A 24,103-nucleotide genomic window follows, 5' to 3' on the forward strand; every position below is an offset into this window, starting at 1 on the left:
CCAGTGTGTGTTTTTTTTTTTGTCTCGTATTTATATACAAAAGCGTACCGGCTTAAACAGTTAGCCGCTAAACGTCAATTCTATAATGGATTCACTGAAATTCGCTGATTGGCGGAACAGCAAGGGATCCACATTAGAAAATCCTGATATTTGGTATTTTCTCATAGTATTTTAGATTGTCTAGAATCATTGATCTAGTGTTGTGACATGACGATAAGCAATTTATTTTCACGGTTGAGTTACAGCATGATATTGGTATGCTGTCATGTTGGATTTGGGATGGCCTCTAATAGTGTCATCGGATTGAAACGGACGAAATCATTCAAGACACCAAATATGTACAATGCTCAAAATCAAATGCATTGAAACTCCATTGAAGGGTTCAAGTAGGATAACACTTTATCCGCTGCTCCAATGTATCAGAAATAAGCTTTTGTTGTGGTTGTTGGTACTATCGTATCATCATTCAGAAAAGACTCATGACGATTATTAGATATATATATATATATATATATATATGATGGGATTAGATAAGCAATCACTTTCATATCACACAAACGTATATAATACATATAAGGAACTCTGGTAGCCCGTGCATCATCTTTGCAATGTGTGCTCCATATTTCAAATGGAACATTCTCCTCGGCTGCAGCTTTTTTTTTGTGGCTCAAGAGCAAAGTGGGCATTAAGCACTATTCTGTACTATCAAGAAAGCAGTGCTTAAATCACTCCATTCTACTTCAACATGCACATTTCCCATTTTGAGCCTGTTACATCCGTTTCCAATGCACTCATGTTCAGGGCCCTTGTCTCTGCTTTATCATCTCCTAGACCCGCCATGATGATAAACCAATAAAATATCAAACCAAGGGGAAAGAAACGGAAACTAAGGCTGCAACTGAAGGGATTTACACTGAAATGATATCCTCATATAGAGCATTTGCAGCGGGCATTGTATATATACTTTTATCCTGCCCAATGACAATCGTAGGATAATTGATTTAGCATTGATGATGATTATGTGATAGAGGTGTATTGCATCTTTATTGTTAGAAAATTCGGTCTGATTGCAATAATTTTGTAAAGGCGATTGTGCAAACAGCCAGCACTACTGAGTCTAACCCTCCCAGGCTTTTGATAAAGTTTTGAGTCCATTTTGATCCGATCTTTGTAGTTACAGCCAACAAATGAGTCACTGTGGATAGCATTAAAATCATGGTTGTGAGTGGGCTCCTTGATGAATTTTTGGCTGTTGTCATTAAATGCATATGTTGCTTCTTTGAAAACACCTTGTCGAAGTGGTAATTCATAAAATGCATGAGGTATGTGATGCACTGTTTATAGCTGCCATGTTGAACGATAAACAAGATTTGCTTGGATATGTGCACAGTGGGTCGAATAAACTGTAGCCTCTGTTTCCATAGATTGTTGACAATGTTGATAAAGAGGAGTATATTATTGTTTTTGAATATAAACCTGATCAATGTCTTGGCAACATTAAGTAGCTTTCTCCTCGAAATGATTGCATAATAAGGGATAAATCTTTGATCTCTTTTTTCGTTGTCCTGATTGTCTTGGTTGAGGTTATTACCTGCATAATGATATGTCTCTGGCAAGTAGATTATATGTGCAGGTGGAGGGGATGAAGGAGGTGATGACAAGTCGTCCCCATCCATATTTATAGCATCAACGTTAATTTGCAATTGCTTCATTGTAGGTAGAGAAAGAGCAAGATCCAAGAAATCATTCTGATGAGCCTAGTATGTATAATTTTCATGTGATCCGTATCACCCTAATTTAAAAGATCTGATCATTATTAAATCAGCATTGTAGGTAGCTTTTATTAGAAAATGTTGAGCGTATATGTATAAGGAGTATATGGAAGAGTGAATAAATACAACGTTGGGGCGAGGACTTATGCGGCCGGCGCACTGTGCCCACAGATGAACCCAGAGCACATCAAATCATCATCACTCATTGCAGGCAATGTGCCAGGCGAGATCAGACACACTCTGACTAGTAGTCTTCTTAGTCTCTCATGGGAGCTTCGACAACCGGCTATATATATATACAACATCATTGTTAATACCAGTGGTCAATAAATAAACAAAATACAAAACTCACCCAATGCGGCCTTTTCAAACCATCTAGTTGCCTGTCGAAGATCTACAGCGCATCCCAAACCCTTTTCGTAACAGTTGGCCAGATGATAGTAAGCAGATACATGATCATTGCCGGCTGCTTTCTGGAATAACTCAAAGGCAGCAGTTAAATCCTTTTCGACACCAAGTCCACTCTGTAGATGAAGACCCAACTTGTCCTGAGCCCTAGCATGATTTTGTGCACTTGCTTTACGATACCACATCACAGCTTTAGCGTCATCTTTTGGCACGCCAATGCCATTTGCATAACAGAATCCCAAGTTACACTGAGCCCATGGATTGTTTTGACGGGCAGATTTGTGATACCAGAAGCATGCTCTTTGACAATCTTTCTTGACACCCAATCCTTCTTCATAGCAGAATCCCAGCGAGTTTTGTGCCAGTGCATTACCTTGTTCTGCTGACAGTCTGAACCACTTGCAAGCTTCGCGTTCGTTCTTGGGGACACCAATACCGTTACGGTAGCAATAGCCCAGCGACAATTGAGCAGGGGCATGATTCTCTTCGGCCGAGAGATAGTACCAGAACACGCTTTCTTGCTCGTTGACTTCGACTCCAATACCATTCTGATAGCAGTACCCCAGGGAATGATATGCAAAGATATTTCCTCTCTCCGCTGATCGTCTGTACCATTTCACACTTTCTGCTTCGTCTCTCTCCACGCCAATGCCGTTCTGGTAGCAAAATCCAAGATTGTGTTGAGCTCTTGCATGGCCCTGAAGAGCAGCCTTTCTATACCACATTGCACCTAGTGCATCGTCTTTATCAACACCAATACCGTTCTGATAGCAGTAGCCAAGATTGCACTCAGCCCATGGATATCCCTGCTCTGCAGACAGCTGGTACCACTGTGTTGCCTTTCTAAAATCTTGAGACACACCAATGCCGTCCTCGTAACAGTATCCCAAAGAGTTCTGAGCAAATGCGTTGCCCTGTTCTGCAGCCAATTGGTAGTACTTTACAGCTTCATAGACATTCTTCTCGACTCCAATTCCGTCCTCATAGCAGTATCCGACATTATAAATAGCCACAGTTTCCCCTTGAGCGGCAGCTAGTCGGTAATAACGCATCGCTTCTAATTCGTCCTTGGCAACACCAAAGCCCTCGCCGTAACAATAACCTAAAATACCTTGACCACGGGCATTTCCTTGATCAGCACTTGCTTTATACCAGCGAAACGCAGCCATTTCGTCTTTAGGCATGCCAACACCATCATGATAGCATACGCCCAATGCATACTGAGCGGATGAATCATTGTCGATCGTAGCAGCATGGATGATCCAATCTACAGCATGAGGGCATTGCTTGACTTTCTCAGCCCATTCCTCTGCCTCCACTCTATCGATCTTGACGGAAGGTCGACCGTATTTTCTCAAAAAAGCAAGGCGAGCCATGGATAAACTATCGCTTGACTTTTTAGCGGCTGAGAGGTAGTGTTTTTCGGCTTGAACGAAATCTTTGGGCACTCCAAGACCGAATTCGTAGCAAAATCCCAAGACACCTTCTGATTTCCCATGTTGAAAGATGTTGATTGCTTTTCTATAGTAGTATACGGCAGTGATTGGGTCGACTGAGTGTCCCTTTCTACCGAATAGATGATTATTTGCCTTATCAAAGTAGTGCTGGCCGTCTAATGGCAGGGTTGCTGTATCTGATGATGTGGGTGGCTGTTGCTGTAACATGTTGTTTTTGAATAAAGCTTGCTTGGATCGATTCAGTATATTTGAAAAAGACATGTTTTTAAATAGTACAAGAGGAAAAAAAAAAGAAAAAGATAACAAATTGGATCCATCTTATAATAATGAAAAAGGGGCAAACGTTATATAGTGAATAGGGTTGGTTCAAACTTTGAGTGCTACCCACCAATAAATCCTTTCTTTTCTATTTGTCTTTTTTTTTTTTTTATATATATATTTCTTTTGCTTCTCTCTCCCCCTCTTCCTTTGCTTAAAGTCCCCCTTTTTAATACAAAAAAGCCTTCTCCTTGCTTTGTCTCCCCCCCCCCCCCCTATGAAAGAAATTTATAATGTATTAAAGGGTTTCTTTAAATCTTTAAACAACCACAAGCTGGAATCACTCACTAAAGGTACAGGATCGTCTCCCTTCACAACACTGATTAATTAACGTCGGATGTGAAGCTATAATTTGTGTAGCCATTGGACTTAGGTAATTAAGGTGGATCTATTACAAAATTGCCGTAATAAATTAGACATTTACAACAGAGCCTCTCATTTGGTGGATATCGCCTATCTAGACCTGAAAAAAGCGACATTGCTATTGAACAGACTAAGAAAGGTACACAAACGAAAGGAAACGAAAAATTTGACATTTGGTTATTAACATCCCGCAACAAAAACCAGATTTTAGTTTGTCAATCACTCGTATTGGTGCAGTTTAAGGATAGATTTACCTTTTTATGTAACAAATATCGACTGAAACAACATCTGGAATCAACATTAGAGGAGCCAACCAAGCGGATCTACATTTCAGTCGAAGGAAAAGAGCCTGTCAAAGTAAGCAATCATACATCAGCATCGGTAAAGCATGTATCTCAGCGTAATGTACCCCCCCCCCCTCTCTTTTTTTTTTAGACGGATCCTCCTATGCAACTCATTGCCTTGCTACAGGAAAAACTCGTTCCTTTCATCCATTCGTCTCAATTGGTATACTACTCTAGTATTCTACCAACATGTCTTGTCGCTTTTACGGGTTGGGCCCTTGAATATCCTGTCATTTATACAACGCATTTAATCACGGATGATCCCGAGGATGAATTAGATGAATGGGAGGCTAAATCAAATTGCCTTGGCAGTCGAACACTCAATCTTGTTCAGATTTGGATATCTGATCATATGCTACTTAGCTTCACCTTTCTTCTCTTAAGCAACAAACAACAACAAGACATGGAAAACCAATTGCAATCTTTATTTAACAATCGATTGGGTGATATAAATCAAAAGCCTGATTGGATGACGGATAACTGTATAGAATTAAGGAGGGAACAAGTAAAATTGGATAGATTTGCACTGTGATATTTCATCATTTGGGCCGATTTCTCTTTGGACAGGACCATGCAATATGGCTAGTATCTCCACAGAAGGAACAACCTGAATTTGCATTGTGATGCACCGCCTGCACCATTGCTGTAGATTGAGTAGACATGTGTATGTGTGATTTGAATAAAGAAAAAAAAAAGCAAATGTTGTTGAATGAGAGAAAGAAGAGAGGAATTTCGTCTTGTATTTATAGTATTTGTAATTCGAGATTTCACCAGAGCACGACGACGATAACTAGGACGACGACAACAACGACGTCGATCAGCAAAAAGGAAAAACCCCACAAAAACGAGTGTTTGTATGACATTTTTCTCACGTAAATGAGGGGGAGAAGCTCTGCTGGCGAGCACAATTCGGCATACCCTGAGTGTTTTAAGGTTTGCTTTTTTTCCCTTCGATATAAAACGCTTGACTTTATAACACGGACCATTCAAACAAACACTGGTGAGAGGGCCCATCATAGATGTATCTATTTATCTTATCTAAAGAAACTAGATTCTGCGCTGTAACTGGCTCGCTACATCTCAATATTTGCTGCTATAAATGTAACTCTTTACATGTATACCCTAATGCCATGCAGCCGAGATCCCAGGCTTGTTTCTATGGTTTGGTACCCTTTTGTTTCCATCATCATCATCATTTCGTATACACACATGCAAAAAGCAGCAAAATGTTACACTTTACACCCTATGTAGGAGAGAAATCAGACCTTCTTTTTATCGTCTTATGAGAAAATGATTCAAATTGGTTAGTCTTGCTAATACTTTTTTTCACATCTTGTTGTTCATTTGTACATAACTGGGGAATGATTGACCAAACGCAAAATTTAATTTGTATAAATCCATGTCTACATGTTTCATGTTGTTTATGCGCGCCAATATTGTAACATGTATTGATTGTCATAGCTTGATGTAAGATTATCAAATCATTCAAACATGATTCAAATCCTCTTTCTTGTGTCATGTTCCTCCTTTGTTGTTTTTGGCCCTCATTTGCATCATTCTTCATAACTCTGAGCAAATGTTTCCTCAATTATTGGCACCAGGAAATTCCACAGCAGGATGAATGGCCTGCGTCAAATTGTTTTGTCCAGCATGATTATGATCATCATATCATCATTGCACGTTATACAAACAGCGTTTCGCCTTGATGCACTTTGGCCAACTTTTTTTGTCAATACTCTATAAATCGTACGTGTTGTGCACTGAGAAAAACTGATACAAGCTATTGTATACGCATTTAACCGTTCATTTAATTGGAGAGACCTTTCGATGCTGAGCAGGCTCAAGGCTACCTGGAAATGCCCATGCGGAGTTTAAGTATGAATAGAGAAAAATGGATTCCAGAATCAAATTTTGCCAAATTTAGATTTTTTTGATCTTTCAGGGATTCTTTCAACACCTTCCATCTAATAACTTCAAGCACTTGCTCTAAAACGACTAATGTAAAATTGAGTGCTCTACACGATGGTATTTTTTATTTTCGCATAGCTTAAAAATTGCAGGAGCCAGCAATCAAATTGTTGAATGTCAGTTTTCAGGCATAAAGTCGAAAGATCTGATAGCAAACACAAAATATGAACGCTTCAAATGAAAAAGAGGCGCCTTACGATCATTTTGTTCCAATATGTATTATAGAAAAATGAAAAGTTTTTCAGCTCAAAAATGGATATTTGGTAAAATTTGACGAAAATCTTTAGTGATAGGAAGGGCAAAATGGGCCAAAATCGAGTTGAAATCATTTTATAAAAAAATTGCTGAAATATGAACAGCATGCAAGCACTGATCCAAAGCAACAATTCGGCCTCTTTTAGAGTGCTCAAAACGCTCGAAAAGTGCCACTTTGACGCAATTCAAGGAGCACATTTCGTAAATTAGCGACATTTCAATGCATCTTTGACGGATTAACTGCAATCAGTATGGTGCACATTCACGCAAAAGCGATCTACATTCTTCATCAACCTTGCCCCATTCCACGATATACTCTAAGGTGCTCTCCAATTGATATTTGGGAAGCTACAGCTAGATTTGTTAATTCAAACAGCATGCATTGATTTTGACGCTTTTCATGGATCTTCATGAGATGTAACGGTATCTACGGTCCATTCCATGTATTCAAGTTAACGATAATGAGTCTATGTTGCTTTTTTATTGTAGTAATAGGTTCTGCTACAATGTAATGTAATGATAATGTACAATCGGAAGACAGTAGTTGAGCTTTACTTTCTCTTCTTGGGAATCTTCTTGAAGGTCTTCTTTCCAGAGAACAAATCCACATAGTCTGGTAACTCTGGCTCCTTCTCCTTCTTGCTCTTTTGAGCAGTATTGGGAGTTTCGTCTGTATCCATCTCTACATCTTGATCTACTGCTGCTGGCGGTGCAACATCCTTGTTCTTTTTGTCGGCAAACATGGAAGCTGGGACATGGATCTTTTTGTTATCCTTGCTACCTTTTTTTGTGATTGTTGTAGGTTCAATGAGCTTCTTAATAGCAAGACCCTCCTTTTCTTTCTTTGATGGTCGTTTATAGAATTTGGCAGATTTACCCATAGTGGTTTTATATATACAATGTGAGATGACAAGACGATTTGGGACATCTCCTAAAAGAAAAAAAAAAAACCTTTAAATTCATGCTCGACAGGCTCTAAGCCACTACTTGCGATCTTCCAATGCATTTTCTGGTTACTGAGTTCAGCTGTTTACCTTCATTGGTCAGTAAATACGACATCCAGGGAGATTTGCACCCAAATCAATGCCTATGAAAGCTTGAATTTTTGCAATTACTGCTTAAATTCCCGAGAAACTCATGGCTAATGATGCGATAGAGGTCTGTTATTTAGATACATGGTGCACTTTGCTCAAAACCAGAGCATGCAATATACACACCAACGAAACCGTTCGTGATGCTGGCATATGCGACTCTGTTTATGCTTGCATTCTGAGAACCTACATGAACTCAAGAATCCCGAGATTTGGTACATTTGGGATGTTGATCTACTGCATTGAAGTCTAGGCATTTGTATAAGCATCGAGCTTATGGGGTCTACCGCCTGAAATTTTTTTCTGAGGTTGCCAACAACTCTATACAAATTGCATGGTACAGCTGCTCCTTTGATCAAACGAAACAGAACTGATCATGAGCATGGCCAATTCGGAGTTATTCAATGTGCACTATAGGATAGCTGCATTTGATGGGTTATTTTGATCCAGTTCTACTTTTGAATAAATTAAAAAACAACAACAAAATAAACACATAAAAAATATTATAGTTTCTTATTATTCCTTTAGCTTTCATAAATACATATCTTCTCTCTTATCGTATGATCAGCCATATTTCAACCATAGTTACCGACGAAAAGGAGGACAAGTACAATCTAGTCGAGGACATTTTATCAGCATCCAATTACTACGAGGCATTGGGATTACCAGACAATTCTTCCTTTGACGAGATTCGCAGAGCTTACATTCAGGTATTTAATAACATTGCTTGGACGGGTGCTTATGTGTGAGGCAACACATGCTAATGCATGCTTGGACCCATGTCGCACACATAGAAAAGTAGAATATGCCATCCAGATAAATTCGTACCACCTTATCCAAGAGCAACCAGAAGTTTTCAAGGTGAATTATGATAGTTTATGCAGCTTGAATGCCACAGTTTATTCAACATGAGCCCTATACAGTACTATCAGCAGCATACAATACACTGAGTCAACCAACGAAAAAGTTGAGCTATGACACACACCAAAGATCAGCTGGATTAGATCATTATACCACCTATTGCTCCGAGGACAACGCAGTGGACGTATTTCAACAAGTCATTCGGCAGGTAATAGATACACTGTGAGGACATGTACAAAAGTTACTTGTGTGTTTATGTTTGTGTAAGCAGCTTTACATTGAAATCATGGAAGGGGAATTTCAAACATTACGCACAGTGATTCGTGAGGCTCTTTGGATCTAAATATTTATAAACGTACAAGCAACTAATTTTCGCTGTGAACTACATAGATGCCATGAATGAAACGAATAGACTGATTCACATCAATGACGATATTTTGTCGATTGCAGAAGTGGGCTTTCTAAAGATCAGGGATATTTTAACCAGTAAGTCTGGCTATTGAGTCTGCGGTATGGTTCGCATGATTGACACACATATATTCAGCCTCACAAAAGTACTACTCCATCATTCAGTGTGAGTTATTGCGCTTGTATGATTTACAAGACGAACTGCGAAATCTATCTTACTTTGATGTGTGGCGCCGACTCACATTATCTGTTTTGATGGCAAAACTTGTTTTACGGATACCTCTGATTGTGAACAAGGCTATCCAGCAAGACGACGACCTAGATGGCACACCTAGCACACATCAGGAGAACGGTGGCCTATTAGGATATCAGATTGAATATGGATTAGAAAAGGCTATCCGCTTGGTTGAATCAAGTGAGGAATACGCCTCTTTGTGGTGTAACAACGACGCTGCTGCTGCTTCTGATAGAGTTTTATAGAGTGAAAATACTAAGCCCAATTTCACAAACAGTTAAAAATAAATTCGCTTCGTTTGCACCATTTGTATGTGCGTAGACTAAGAGAGATGGCTTCAAAGCTTATATTTCATCTCTTTCTTTCCTCTTTTTCTCTACTCTATATCCCTTTAAACAATACACAACAGCCATGCCTGAATTTGACATTGAAAAACAGCCCTTGAATCCACCTTTAGACATCACTACTACCTTGCCTAAAGAGGAGCACAAGACAAAACTTCCGTCCAGGGCAGGCAGTCAGGTACTGGATGCCAGATACTACAGCAACTATGTCACACTCTCTGACAATATCATGTTCAATATTGAAGAGAGCCATCAGCATGTGAACAAGATCAAGGAGGCGCAAAAAGAAGTCTATGAGCATGCCATTGACATTGACAATACAGCTCAAAACAACAGACGTGTGCTAGAAAAGCAGACAGCTTTCGTAAATGATCGTCTCAACTACATTCGACAGACCATCGCTACCATTGAACCGTCAAAGCCAACGTTATCAGATCTTGACCTGAGAAATCAGAGATTCAAGATTATTCTCAGATCGTACAAGGACCTGCTAGAGAAATACATCAACATCACATTGGAGAGCCAGCGATTCACCTCGGTCTTGTTTGAAAACCAAATCAAATCAGTCAATCCACACGCCACAGCCTTTGATCTGGAGCGAGCCATCAGCTCCACTGGCGATGACTGTCCGTCTGTGTTTGTGCAGATACTGATGCAAAGGGGAATCCGTAAGAACGATAAAGACACACAACGTATCATGCATATTGTGCAAGACATACATCAGGATCTGCGGCTGCTGGCAATCACATTCGCTCAGCTATCAGAAATGCGAAATGAAGTAAACATCGTGATTGAACGCTATAGACGTCGATGGCCAGTTATACTCAAGGAAGGTGATTCCGTCTATGTGATTGACGACAATTTAAATCTGCTGGAGAAGACGCTGGTGGGTACACATATCGATTTTGAAGCTTTGCTGCGTAAGCGAGAACGACGCAATAAGCTGGTTGTGAGCATCATTACTGTGGTTACTATTTTTGTGGTGATTGGCATTGTCATTAGCTCCACGTTATTTTCCGATGTTTAAAATAAAGTATATATATATATATATATATTTAGAGTAGTTTGAGTAGCTGGCTGTTGATGTGTAGACAGATAGTGCAGATACTTGACATTAGAGCATAACAGGCAAAGAAGCATGGATTGATTTGCAAGCGTCGAATAGCAAGCAGTTTGGAAGTCAGTGCTTTTCATGTTGTTTGTTGAAATCCCGTTGACAAAACTCTCTTTTCTTCTCTTTTGTTCATCTTTTTTATGCCTACAGCAACTCATAGTGCGATACCCCGGGGCTTTTTACTGTCCCAAAAGCCTGTGGTGCTCTGGATCCATGATCCTGGAGCCATGTACAATCATGATGCTGTCGTCAATCCCGAGATATTCAGCAACTTTCGCGATGGCCAACTGCTGAGGATCCACTGTCCTCGCAGCAATAGCATACAGCCACAGCAACAGCAATCTCAGAATACAGGCAGTGACCAGCAAGACCAAAAGAAACAGCATGATCACCATCAAGGGCAACAGACACAGGCGCAGACACAGCAACAGACACAAGCACAGCAAACTGAGCAATCCATGTTGAATCAAGCAGAAGACCATCATCAGGAGCAGTTGGATTCTGTCATTGTCAAAGGACATGCTGTTGATAAAGAGAGCCTAGCAAAACAACAACAGCTTCAGGTAGGTTTCCAGCACTTGATTGATGGATAGCTATCCTTATTCCCACTATCGCAGCTGTCTATATCCAAGGATATTGCCGATAGATTCAATTTGAGATCAAGACAGGAGGTCTTTGTGGAGTTGGTGAGTGCGTTGTCAGAAATACTGCATGATTTACACAACTCACACACACACACACACACGCCCATACTAGATTGATCCCTTGCAAGTAGCTCTGGATCATGTCGAATTAGCATTCAAGGAGCAATACCTCGGTCGAAGCGACATGTGGAGACTCCAGCAAAACCTCAAAGGCACCTGCGTCTACCACGAAAAGAAGATATTGTTTGCAGGATCCATCAAAGCAACAGTGAAAAGGCTCTTTGCACACGACGAACAAATGACATCTGGATACATTACAGAGACCACACGCATGATATTTCGATCTGCCTCTGCAAAGTACTTTTTGTTTATCCAAATGTCTAGAGAGATGTGGGAATTCGACGAAGATGGCGAACTCTACTTTGAAAAGGCTGTCAGTAACTTTCTACCGCACTTGTTTACTCGCTGGAAAGATGAAGGCACTAACCATGTGGTGTCCATTGTGCTGTTTACGCGAGTGTTTTACGAGACAAAGATTGATGATCCGTTGATCAACCAAGCGGCAGATGGAAGGTATTACAAGGATTTCTACAAGGTGTTGGCAGACTGGGAGACAACAGACGACTGGATGTCGGTGATAGGACCGTTGAAGAAGGAGCAACTCAACTTTCAGCCGAATGTGCTGCTCAGAACAGAAGAGGGACGCAAAGTGGTGAGCGGACAGATCTCGATGGCTTACGAGGGAAATGTGCTGGAGGCTGTAAATTTGGCATTGAACCCTTTTGACAAGCATTTTGTGGACAGAGATTTGATGAGAACAGGTCTCTCCATCATACTCATTACACCGGGTGTAGGCAAATTCTGGGTGAACAAGAAACTGCTGCGATTGACCAACGAACGCATGACAGACAACGGCATTGCTATGGATCTTGTGTGTTTATCGCCGCTGCCACTGCACATCACACCTCTGATGTGTTATATGGATGCACCTCTGACTGGAGAAGCTGACACTGTGAGCCCTGTCACAGACACATTAGTGCCTCGTGGTGGACTAGGCAAGCCGCCATTGATGACAGGCAACTCCCCCGAAAAACCTGCCCTCCATGCCAATACAAACCAAAAGATTGGCTTTGTGGATCCACTGTACAGAGACTCAGACGACGCTGCAACGCAAGCGTATTATGCTGTCCCGCACTGGGTAGACTGTAGCTTTTACCATCATGAAACAGGCAGATTTTTGAAACAGGACAAGTTCAAAACAAGGTGCAAGATGTACGAACTTCAGATGATGGGCATCATGGAGCATGATATTCGTGGTATTTCTGTGCCTTATTTGACAGATGGAGCGGCATTGGCCAGTAAAGAATCGAGTCAAAACCACCACACCATTCGACAGCAGAGAAGCAGTAGCAGTTTGAACGACAAATTGCGCACTGGCGAAGAAACCAAGTCTTATACCAGCAATGGAGAAACGTATCTCTCTAGGTCTGCCAACATCACAGGCAGTGCTAGACGCCCCTCTTTTTTTGCTACCACCGAAATGACGCCTGCCACTGGTGCCGCTGCTCAACCATACAAACACAATGGCATAGCAGAGAAACCGAGCAATTTGTATGAAACGTACGACAGCGATCTGTTCAAAACATCTTCTGAGCCAAGATTTAGCAAACGGGTGACAACGGCAGGCCCACCACCTAGCTCTGCTAAATCAGTGAAGCCCATTCATTCTTCCAAAAACTCATTTGATGGCCCTGAGAGATCCGACAGCAATGAATTATGGCAGAATGCAAATGCCAGGCACAAATCAACGACAGTAAGTATCAATGCTAGTAAAGGATCATGTGTATACTCAATCTCGGTTATTAGACATGGCATCATACGGGAGATCAACGCCGCATCCCCTCTGTGCTCTCTCAATCACAGCAGTTTGGCGGTAAGGGTCCTTTTGATAGCCACCATTTACCTCCTCGAAAAGACGACAGAAACATCCTGGATCCCTTCAAAGCATCCCCTACATTTACAAGAGACGATGCCACTGCATCGAGATTTAGATCCATTCGCAGAGGCACTATGAACAGCACAGATGGAAAGTATAGCTCCATGGCTGCAGCTATGGCTGGCTCCAATCAGCATCACAACACGCACGCACATCAGCATCAGCAACAACAACAAGCGTCGCAGTTACAGCAGCAGTCGACACAGCCATCCCAGCAACAGCAGCCTTCTCAGCATTTACAGATAAACAATCAAGCAGGCAACGAGGACGATGAATTTGCAGTAGTGAGCTCAAGCACAGTGGACCCAGTACCCATCAAGGGAGGTATCAGCGGACGTTCAGACGCCAGTCGAAAGCCTTTGAACCATTCACCGCGTCAAGGCATGGTCTCTGGCAGTCTTCCATCCATCCACAAGCAATCTGGCAACAGTGATTTGATGCGCACCAGCTTTGGTGGTGCCAATGCAGCGAATCGATCCTCGCCTTCTCACAACTTGAGCCGACACAACCCATTCAAACACATGATGATTAACCCTTGCAATCCCTCTGATAATCAAAACTTGTTTACGTCTCATTTGCGTCGCTGGCAGCACGCACTACCCAAGGCAGAAGAGTACGACGGTCCCGTGGTGCATTGGAAATCATTGGCGACACCTGCTTGCTTACCATTGACCACAGACTATTTCCCCTCCAACGAAGAATTAGCGCGTCGCTATAATCACTACATGTACACTGTCTCTGCTAGTGAAGACACCAACTTGTATCAAGCAGGCGACAGAAACTTGTCTGAACACAAAAAGACAGAGAATCTGCTGATTGAAATGCTGAGTCAACGACTAGCACAAGGCTTCCAGATCATTGTGGATAATACAAACAGCTCTACCTATGCTAAAATGGCTGCTGTCAAGGGCGACAGTCTGATTTCTGTCTTGGGTGGGTTTGGCAATGTACACAACAAGGATGGCATGAGTAATTCTGGCATTGCAAATGCTGCCACTGCTGCTGCCAATGCCGGAAAAGAGATTGAAAACAACACCACGGCCACACGGAGCGGCAGTCCATCCAGCGGCAACAATGCAACCACTACTTTGGCGACAACCATGACGATTGGCGGCAATACGAAACTGACGCCTGTGGGTGCCAACCATATCCCCACTGTGGGTGGAAAAGGACCTCAGGACGACAGCGAGAATCACAAGTGGAAACACATGGTATGGTGGCTGTCCATGGGCCATCAAGTACATCAACTCACCTTTGATTCGTCTGGCCAAAATGTGGAAGTGCGTCGCTATGTGCGCATGATTAATTTTGATGTAGGGAAGAGCAACTACAAATGTGCTGTGTGGCCAAAAAACATGCCCACCTACCGCCCAAAGAACGTGGTATTCAGCTATCCCAGTTTGCTGTATGCATGGAACTACTTGGACCATCTTGTGGCTGGCTATCAAGAGGAGCTGACAGACAACTTGCGCTTCTGGAGAGCTCGCTTTATCGTGATACCGCGTGAATCTCTGCCAACCAACATCACACTGACAGGAGCACTGCACGATCATCTAAACGAAGAAGAAAAACGATTGGCCTTGTTTGAAGCCTGGATACAAAACATCCGGAAGGCCAAATGGCTGACTCCTGAAGAACGAGAAGAGCTACTAAAGCGTCGCAAAAAGGAGATTGGCTTCTCTGATCTAGGCGTCAAATTGACTACCATGGATCCCTCGGCTTACGTGGCGAGTGATGCAATGCGAGTTACATTGCCCGCGTCTCTGCATGAATCCAAGTCGACTCATGGCAACATCTTGTCTTCCATCATCATTGGGCAAGGCTTGACCAGAGATTCACGGTCCAAAGACATTGCTATTGCTCTGCAGGATCCAAAAGGCGGTGTCAAGATCATGGACCGTCGCTGGCATTTTAGAATGTTTAGTGATGTGTTTACGGGCACAGAGTTTGTGGACTGGATTATAGGACAGATTGAGGAGATCACGACACGAGAGCAGGCCGTGCAGTTTGGTAACTCGTTGATGCAAAGAAAACCGCCCTTGTTCCACTCGGCTACCAAGCGACATAGCTTCCTGGATGGCAACTACTTTTACCATGTCAATGAGGAATTTGCGGTCAGAAAATCTTCCAAGCAACAACAACAAAGCCCTCGGAAGGATTCCGCTACCAACTCAACAGTGACAACACCCATCAAGGAGAAGGAGATGGACAGTAGCAGCAACGGACTCCGCCAAGTGCCCAGCACGCACTCCAGCATGTCTCCCAAGCGCATTGATTTTGAAATGTCCAAATCCATGATCATTGATGTAGACCCTTATAAAAAGAGCGACCGAAGAGAGACTGCCATCTTACACTACGATACAATACACAATCCCAATAACTGCTACCACTTTCAACTGAATTGGCTGGGATGTACAGCGCAATTAGTGCAAGAGCTGCTTCAGAACTGGAGCAGACAGGCAGAGCGATGCGGTCTTAAACTGGTAGAGGGCTCAGTCGACCAGGCGTACGAGGACTCTGAGAACGACAATCCATTTCAATGCCCTGTCCCGATCCCCATGGCATGTCCGCCACCGCCTGTAGATGAACTTGTCGCCGCTTCCAAGATCAATGTACCTGCACAGTTTTATGAAATTGCGCTTGTACGCCATTTAATGTTTGTTCTAGACGTAGAAGCTGACTTTAACTTTGAACGTGCAAAGGCAGAAGGCGTGGATTTGGAATATTCCTATATCAAGGAAGTGTACAAATACGATCAATATATCCATCGATCAGGCGTCGCTTTTGTACAAATCCGACCTGATTGCCAAGGCTTCTATTGGGTCAACAATCGATTGTACACAAACCATACACCTGCTCTCATCGCCAACCGGCGTCAACCAACATCGCAGCTGTGTCACCCCGATGCCCTGAGACTCAAGTTCATTGAGCACTGTAGCGATGCGCAATGGCTGGCTGAATTCTGGGAGACCACGAAGACCAATTTTATGGAAGGCATTGATCCTGATAGCTCGGACGCTTGTTGGGTCTATGAAAATTCAGGTGCCATCGTCCAAGTGGATACCAACAGAACAGGGGCTACTGAAGAGGGAAATAATACAAATGACGCTTCTACTGTAACATCACCAACAACACCTTCCATTGGAAACTCGTCTAGTGTAATTGATATTCCTGGTGCTAATGCACATCATGGTAGCACTCACAACATTACTGTCACGGTCTCCGCTTCCTCACCACCAAACACCACTGATGCAAATACCAATGCTAATACGCTGCATAGTCCGTCGTTGAAGGATTGACGTTTTATTATCTAGTCAATACACATGTACATATATAAATAGCTTTACTTTAATAAATTGAATATATAAAGTTAAGATTACTCATCATTTGCTATCGTGGTATTATCTGTCAAGAAACACATTGTACGCTACCTCTTTAGATAATTGATTGAACATATATAGCTTCATTGTAATACAGATTTATGAATTAATAAAGATTCTCGGCTCGATTCATGAATAGATGATACAATATATGCTCACTCTGTATAAAGGAAATATGCGTCCAAGATGCAACACCACTCATTGAATACATCATGGTCCATGTGTTTCACAGTAAGAAAGTGCTTCTTTTTATGCGTTTGTGCTGAGGCCATATCCTGGAGCACATTGCCCAATATGTCGAAAGCATGGTCATATATTACTGTAGTACCAGTTACAGATTGTTTGAATTGAGAAATTTTATTTTTTAAAAAAAAAAGTAGTAGTAGTGTATCAAAAAAAAAAAAAAAAAAAAAAAAAAGATGGAATCTATTGGAGAAAGAAGTATTATTATCAAAAGAAAGAGCTATTAGTAGTAAAGAAAAACGGAATAATTAAACGATAATGCGAGATGAATGCAAAATATTGAGTGAAATGGTTGATGGATTTGTAGTTTTACATGTTTGTCATGGTGTACATGTTCTCCAAAGCTTGTTTCTGAAGGACACCTTCTTGGAATCTACAGGTGCGTTTTTGATTAGTATCTTTCTTTTCGTTACAAATAGATAGCAACTTACTTGCGAAGTTGCTCGTTCTCATGAACAAGTCGTTCCAATTCGGACAAGATGGACATTTGAGTGTCTTTTAGATGCTGAATATGTTGAACAGCTTTTTGTTTGTGAGTAGACATATACACACAAGGTAGTTGATGTGTACTTACTGCGATGCAACAAGGCAACTTTGCTCATCTTTTTATTCAAACAGGCAGGCAATTCGTTTCTCAGTTCTTCAAAGCCATCCTTGATTTGAGCTCTTCTCTTTTGCTCAGACTGGATGTGAATTTGTCTTCGAAGCTCGGTGGAGGTCAAGTTGCTATAGTGTAAAGATAAATACATGTTCAAGATGGAATGACTATCCAGGTGTACCTGTTATGTTCTTCATTCTCATCAGATTCACCTTCAGCTTCATTTTGTTGTTGTTGCTGTTGTTGAGGTTGTTGTTGAGGTTGCGACTCGAACTTGGCTTGATCATTATCCTTGTTTTCAGCACATCTTCTTTGCTTTTTACGATTGGGGCCACCGCCAGTAGATTGCTCGTAGGTTTCCTTTGAGTATTGCAAGAATTCCGGATAAAAGGATTCGGGTAAAGAAGTTGCCTTTGCAAATGCCTCATTCAAGAAATCCACAGACGAAGAAGACATGGTAGATGTTGTTGTGGTTGAAGAGGAAGAAGCAACCAACATGGGTGGGTCTTGAATCATGATGGAAGAGGGCGAGCAAGTGTTAATTCTAGTGGGCTGATGGTGATGAGAAGGTGGATGAGCAGGTGGAGAGGACGACATGAAGGTTGAATCAGGACTATTTTGCTGAATAAACTGTTGATGTTGATACTGACTGTCGTAGTAATAAGAAGAATTAGAAGGTGAAGGTTGAGTAGTTGTCATTGGAGAAACGTAAAATGAAGCACCTTTATAAAAGTCAGGATTAGATGTTTATGAAATGATGGGCAGATCTAAAATTTGGACCATCAAAGCCCTTGTTCCTGATGCTTACCTGGATATACAATCGATTGATCAGGAAGATCAAGCTTGGCTACAGGTGCTGGAGGAGGAGGAGGAGCAGGATAGGTAGAGATGTTGAAATTAGATGGTTGAAATTCGTTAGTAGTAGTGGTGGTATTAGCAGAGGAAGAAGAAGGTATAGTACGCTGTTGACTCATTTCGTATAGGTAATAAATTCAGGGGTAAATATATAGAGAAGAGAGATGTAGAATCAGTGTTAGATATATGTGTGTAAAGAGAAAGGGGAGTTGCGTTATATAAAAGAAGCTGTTGTAGAGGTTGGTGTTGTTGCAAAGGAAGGGTGATCAAGTGGGTTTGGGTTTATAAGGAGTGTAAATGTGTTTAGCAGTGAATTGGATATGTAAAATGGGTTATGTTCTCTTCAGCATTCAATAAAGATGAAAAGAAAGATAATAGAAAGAATAAAAAAGAAGAGCAGCAGTGATCAAATCAAGCTTTTATATAGAAACCTTAAAAAAAGATCATGCTTTCTTTTACGCAGAGTAAGCAGCAATAAGCAGAGATACAAGTTACATTTATCAACCTAAACGGTGAAACTGAGACTAAATCAATGTGTCCCTTGTGAACCATATTAAAACGTTTACAGAGCACACTTGGTTTTTTCTCATATACGATCCATGTTTGACAAGGTGTTACCAATATAATTCATCATGTATGTAATGCTGGTGTGTATGATGAGTGCATGACCGGATAATCTAGTTAAATATATGTTCCCTCAGAGATGTTGGATACGTTCATGAACGCTCATTCGACTTGCAAGCAGAGACATCAGGGTCATGAAAAAAAAAAGGGGGGGGGGGAGAAAGAGGATGTCAAGGGATAAAACATGTATAAACTCTAGAGCAAACACCTTGACAAACAACAAGCATCTGTGGATGTATGGTATACAAATTAGCTTGCACCTAAATTGACCAAGCTATTATCAAATAGTCATAGTCTTGCTACTTGGTATTCGAAACAACCGTATGAATTGATCGAGAAATCATTTCCATTCAATTTAGGAGCAGTAGTAGTATAGGACTCCAGTGCTTGCATACATCATTCGTTGTATACAAGGACATCCTTGTGCATTACTATACGCACATACGTCTACTCTGGATAGACTCTATGCAGTGCCTTTCTCTTCAACCTTGCTCTTACTGCTGTCGTTACATCACTGCTATGGCTATATAGAAGTATAGACTTCTTGTAGTGGTAGCACATTCCAATGAATAAATTAAGGAGATTCTATTCTTGTAAAATGAAACCAAAGATCAGGTATCCATCGCATGCAGAATGGACATAAAAGGAGGGCTGATAAAACTTGACTTGCTGAATTCTTGTTATTTTTACACTGCACATTTTTATTTTTGAGTTTCTCTATATATATATTGCATGTGTTACATTGCCGTTCATTAGCGGGATAGCACTTTGAAAGCATGAAATAGGAGGCCGATCAGTCAAAAATAAAGAGATTGCTCAGCAAATGTATGTTTATTTATTTGTCGTCGTTCAAAGCATCTGTCTCCAATGTGCTAAGGATGTTTTCCTCGATATTTAATGGCTCATCTGAAGAGGTGGGTGGTGGCGTGGGGCGAGCAGGGCTCTTTTTGTTGTTGATGGTATTGTAAATAGCCAATGCCTACGTTGAAAAGCGTCATCAGTGTCTATCACTCCAACACAACATTTGTGTCAACACTGACCTGTGTTACCATGGAAGCAGCATCGTTGGTGGATGCAGGCACAATCATAGTAGTGCCTTCCTTGGCCATCTTACCAAAGGCATCAACATACTTTTCGGCAACTGTCATGGAAACAGCATCGTTGCCATGGTTAGTAGCAATGGCACGAGCAACACGCTCAATACCTTCAGCAGATGCCTTTGCACGCAAGAGAATAGCTTCTGCCTCACCAGCAGCCATATTGATTCTCTCTGCCTTTTCAGCTTCTGAAGCTAAAATGGTGGATTGTTTGCGACCTTCGGCGACGTTGATAGCTGCTTGTCTAGCACCCTCAGATTCGAGAATTTGTGCTCTCTTTGTACGCTCTGCTGACACTTGTTGATGCATGGACTCAACCACCTTGGAGGGAGGATGAATGTCGCCTAATTTATATAATCAATACATGGTTTCATGTTATGATCTTTCTCTCTCCTTACGAATCTCATAACGCAAGCATCGAATACCCCAATCCTCTGCTGCAGAATTAATCGCATCAACAATGTTGGAATTCAAATGAGCACGCTCTGCTAATGTACGATCCAAAGTCATTTGGCCAATTTCTGCACGCATTGTTGTCTGCGCAAGTTGCGTAATTGCGAATTCTGCGTCCTCAACACCATAAGATGCCTGGATACATGTCAAATACACATCATCGCTCTCTGTGCATCTATATACCAAAACCTACCTTGAAGGGATCTACACACCTAAAGTACAACACACCATCCAATTCAAGAGTGACATTATCTACAGTGACGTAAGAACACGCCCCATATACCATGTTCAGCAGAACAAACCTTGGGTAATAGCACTTTGACTAGGAACTTCAATGGCGGTTTCCTTTAAACTCTTTACATACTTGATACGATCGATGAAAGGGATCAAAATATTCAAACCAGGCTCCAACATTCTATCAAACTTTCCCATACGTTCGACAATCCATGCTTCTTGTTGAGGCACAAATTTGATAATCTAGAGTCCAAATTGTAAGTCGTCACTCAAACTACTACGCATTGTACCCAACGTACTGTATTTCTAGGTAATGATTGACGCTCTGAACCTGAGCCCCAAGAGCTGCCTGAACCAACTTGAGGTCCACCTCCGTAGTTGTTGTCATATTCATTGTTGTAGCCATAGCCTCCATAGAATGCTATGCTTCTTTGCATTAATGGCGAAGCCTACACAGTGTCATGGGCGACGCGTCAGTTCTTGGCCGATGAGCCATCCATAGCCCTATACATACTCTGATAGCTTGCCTATTGGCCATTTGTACAATTCGCCTAGAGTGAGGTACTAGTCCTCGCATTCTTAGTATACTGCTCATGGTGTTATAATAAATAATAGAGAGATTTATGCAAAAGAGAGTGTAAACAATTTGTATTTGACGGGGGGTAAATGTACGACTGAGTGTGAGGGGAGTCATGGTGCTTATAGGGCACCAAACTTAATGATTGCCTGAATAGGGAATATCTCTACTATAAATGATCTGTAGTAGCATTCAAAGTAGCAATGTCGTCAAGCAATTACAGCCATGGGATACATCTTTGTAAGGCGCTTTAGATTAAAATCACCTGTCATAAGCGTCAAGCTTTCCCCTCTTGTTGAGGCGTTTCCAGACAGCTGCAAGGTTGGTTTTATATTGGCATTAGGCATTTAGTTCCCTCTGTTTTACTTGAGAAAGCCTCTCAGGCATGGCATGTGTTTGACGTCTAATCGAAGCCAGTAAATTACCACAGGAACGCATAATTTATTTTCTACTATCCTATTTATTGTGGATCAAACGTTTGGCACAAGCACAGAAACAAATACTCATTAGTAATTCATTCATTAATCTATAATACCCGTACTCACCTCAGAGAATTAAACATGTCAACTTTGCCCTTGCTTGTCCCATCTTTCTTACAGTTTGTCAATTACGAATAACTACAAATCGCAAATTGAAAGACAAGGTCTGGAGCTCTTTATAGTCAAAAACAGCTCGAACATACCTTGTTTTGCTATTGTCTGACAAAGGGTCGAAGTTGTGCTACGCATTTCACCAAAGACGGGCATAGCTTTTTCATGTTCCATGTTGATGCTAGAGACCTCATATCAGAACGATTGTATGTCCATTTTGAGGGGCTGCTTAACATACAAACGGTTGTTCGGTCGCTACAACATTGGTTATCAAATAGTTGAGCGAGTAAAGTGTAGCGAAACTGATATAAAACAACCAGTAGTGTTTCGATGCTACTATCGGTACAGCTGGCAGCTCAACCAGGTTCCTTCTCTATTAACTGATTTTTGATCCTCTATTGTGTTTGCGCTACAGAATGAGACCTAGTTTGGCTATCGATCTGCGATACTTCCTTTCCAAGATCGGGTTCTCAAGCCTCAAATTGAAATTTACAGTGGTCAAAGCAAGTTTTTCGGCAATTTGGCTGGTGAAGTGAACTAGAAGACTAGATTCCCATCATAAAAATACTCCAAATAAATGCCATTTCAATCTATGACTCGTACTCACTTGTAATTAACAGCTTACAATAGGTTTTATACATAGTGGGTCTGTGCTCGGAATTGTCTTATTATTTCTAAAATCATCTGTTTCTGAACAACAACCCACCATCATCCAACCTAATCCAACTACACTACTACTATGATTTTTCTCGCCCTATTGCTAAAAGAACATGCTGCTTTCACAGCTCTAGCATCAGTATGTTAAAACTTGATTTTGGATGGCCCAAACCTCGAAACAAAAAAAATACCTTGGCACATTCAGAACTTAATTTTATGAAGCAAACGGTAGCAACCCATGAAGTTGAAACATGTTGAAAATTAATGATAAACGACACAAGTTAAGTGGAGCATTTGGTACAGCAGGGAGGAACTGATATCCAATGTATTGTTATACCTACTATAAAACTTTCTTCATATAATAAATCTAAAGGACGTTACTCGCATAAAGCTGTTTGGTAGATGCTAGTGTTGCATACAAGCATGCATCTTAGGGTACATTCACTTTCTCCTCAAGCCACCTTTTACAGTGTAGCAGCATAGCTGATGTTTATCGTATCGCATCACATCTATGTTTACAAGTCCAGTCAATTGTGTGTGCACGGGTGCCTCAGGAACTACAATAGATTCAATCTCCCTAATGTCAAGATATCGAGATCCACCTACACTACATAAAACATATCGACTTAGGTGGCCTCTCAACAAGCTATACCAACAATCCATAAGGCCCCAGTGGCCTGCTATTTATATACTATCTCAACGTAGTAGTCATTGACCAGGGGTCTACCATATTTAAGCAAGCTAGATGCCCTGTAATAAAGAAGCTTTTTGCTTTCGTTTTGAGATACAGTTGACAACTGATTATTATCATCGACTTATTATTACGAATTCATCAGCTAGATCAAATGACTGCACCTTATCGTAATACATTTAAATAAAGAAGAAGAATTTAAAATTTAACTATTTGGATACACTTTTATTACAAACACATAACGATTACAAATGACAAATCAATAGGAAATCAACTAGCTGTAACCTTTCGGTGCCTCAACGTCTCAGCCAATCAAATTGCTTGAAAACTCCGCTGACCTAAAAAAAATTTTGCGAGGGTTTCCCCCTGTTTTGATGTGAGGCAAAATTTTAAGCTCCGCTATATAGCAATATAGCTGTTACTATCATCAAATTTTCCCCAGGTGCTAGAGCATGCCTTACTTACACCACCTAGCTTTTAGATTCTGGCGTTGAGACTCTCAATCATCACTAAAGTAAGTAGCGAT

At 41.3% G+C, this 24,103-nt stretch overlaps 7 protein-coding genes across 7 annotated transcripts; 3 read left to right on the top strand and 4 right to left on the bottom strand.

Annotated features, from left to right (window-relative positions):
- Positions 1-1,915: 1,915 nt before the first annotated feature.
- On the bottom strand, positions 1,916-3,898 carry ATC70_004980 (uncharacterized protein; the record flags this gene model as incomplete). The annotated part of the gene is made up of 2 exons (XM_064824279.1): positions 1,916-2,058; positions 2,125-3,898. 2 exons carry the CDS (start codon positions 3,896-3,898, stop codon positions 1,916-1,918), a joined length of 1,917 nt encoding a protein of 638 aa, XP_064677215.1.
- A 3,538-nt stretch (positions 3,899-7,436) lies between these two features.
- On the bottom strand, positions 7,437-7,766 carry ATC70_004981 (uncharacterized protein; the record flags this gene model as incomplete). Its single annotated transcript, XM_064824280.1, has 1 exon — positions 7,437-7,766. One exon carries the CDS (start codon positions 7,764-7,766, stop codon positions 7,437-7,439), a length of 330 nt encoding a protein of 109 aa, XP_064677216.1.
- Positions 7,767-8,536: 770 nt separating this feature from the next.
- APA2 (bifunctional AP-4-A phosphorylase/ADP sulfurylase) lies at positions 8,537-9,725 on the top strand (the record flags this gene model as incomplete). The annotated part of the gene is made up of 6 exons (XM_064824281.1): positions 8,537-8,686; positions 8,771-8,837; positions 8,900-9,045; positions 9,109-9,160; positions 9,228-9,323; positions 9,382-9,725. The coding sequence occupies 6 exons, from the start codon at positions 8,537-8,539 to the stop codon at positions 9,723-9,725; spliced, it is 855 nt and encodes a 284-aa protein (XP_064677217.1).
- Positions 9,726-9,891: 166 nt separating this feature from the next.
- ATC70_004983 (uncharacterized protein) lies at positions 9,892-10,851 on the top strand (the record flags this gene model as incomplete). Its single annotated transcript, XM_064824282.1, has 1 exon — positions 9,892-10,851. One exon carries the CDS (start codon positions 9,892-9,894, stop codon positions 10,849-10,851), a length of 960 nt encoding a protein of 319 aa, XP_064677218.1.
- A 227-nt stretch (positions 10,852-11,078) lies between these two features.
- On the top strand, positions 11,079-16,877 carry ATC70_004984 (uncharacterized protein; the record flags this gene model as incomplete). The annotated part of the gene is made up of 4 exons (XM_064824283.1): positions 11,079-11,501; positions 11,556-11,624; positions 11,695-13,395; positions 13,449-16,877. The coding sequence occupies 4 exons, from the start codon at positions 11,079-11,081 to the stop codon at positions 16,875-16,877; spliced, it is 5,622 nt and encodes a 1,873-aa protein (XP_064677219.1).
- A 633-nt stretch (positions 16,878-17,510) lies between these two features.
- Positions 17,511-18,773, bottom strand: ATC70_004985 (uncharacterized protein; the record flags this gene model as incomplete). Its single annotated transcript, XM_064824284.1, has 5 exons — positions 17,511-17,574; positions 17,633-17,723; positions 17,776-17,927; positions 17,981-18,521; positions 18,608-18,773. The coding sequence occupies 5 exons, from the start codon at positions 18,771-18,773 to the stop codon at positions 17,511-17,513; spliced, it is 1,014 nt and encodes a 337-aa protein (XP_064677220.1).
- A 1,340-nt stretch (positions 18,774-20,113) lies between these two features.
- Positions 20,114-21,657, bottom strand: CLF1 (NineTeen Complex (NTC) component; the record flags this gene model as incomplete). The annotated part of the gene is made up of 7 exons (XM_064824285.1): positions 20,114-20,257; positions 20,319-20,719; positions 20,774-20,963; positions 21,022-21,080; positions 21,131-21,305; positions 21,362-21,511; positions 21,577-21,657. The coding sequence occupies 7 exons, from the start codon at positions 21,655-21,657 to the stop codon at positions 20,114-20,116; spliced, it is 1,200 nt and encodes a 399-aa protein (XP_064677221.1).
- Between the last annotated feature and the right edge of the window lie 2,446 nt (positions 21,658-24,103).

The sequence above is a fragment of the Mucor velutinosus genome, assembly GCF_035048745.1.
Source record: "Mucor velutinosus strain NIH1002 chromosome Unknown tig00001542, whole genome shotgun sequence".
NCBI lineage: Eukaryota > Fungi > Mucoromycota > Mucoromycetes > Mucorales > Mucoraceae > Mucor > Mucor velutinosus.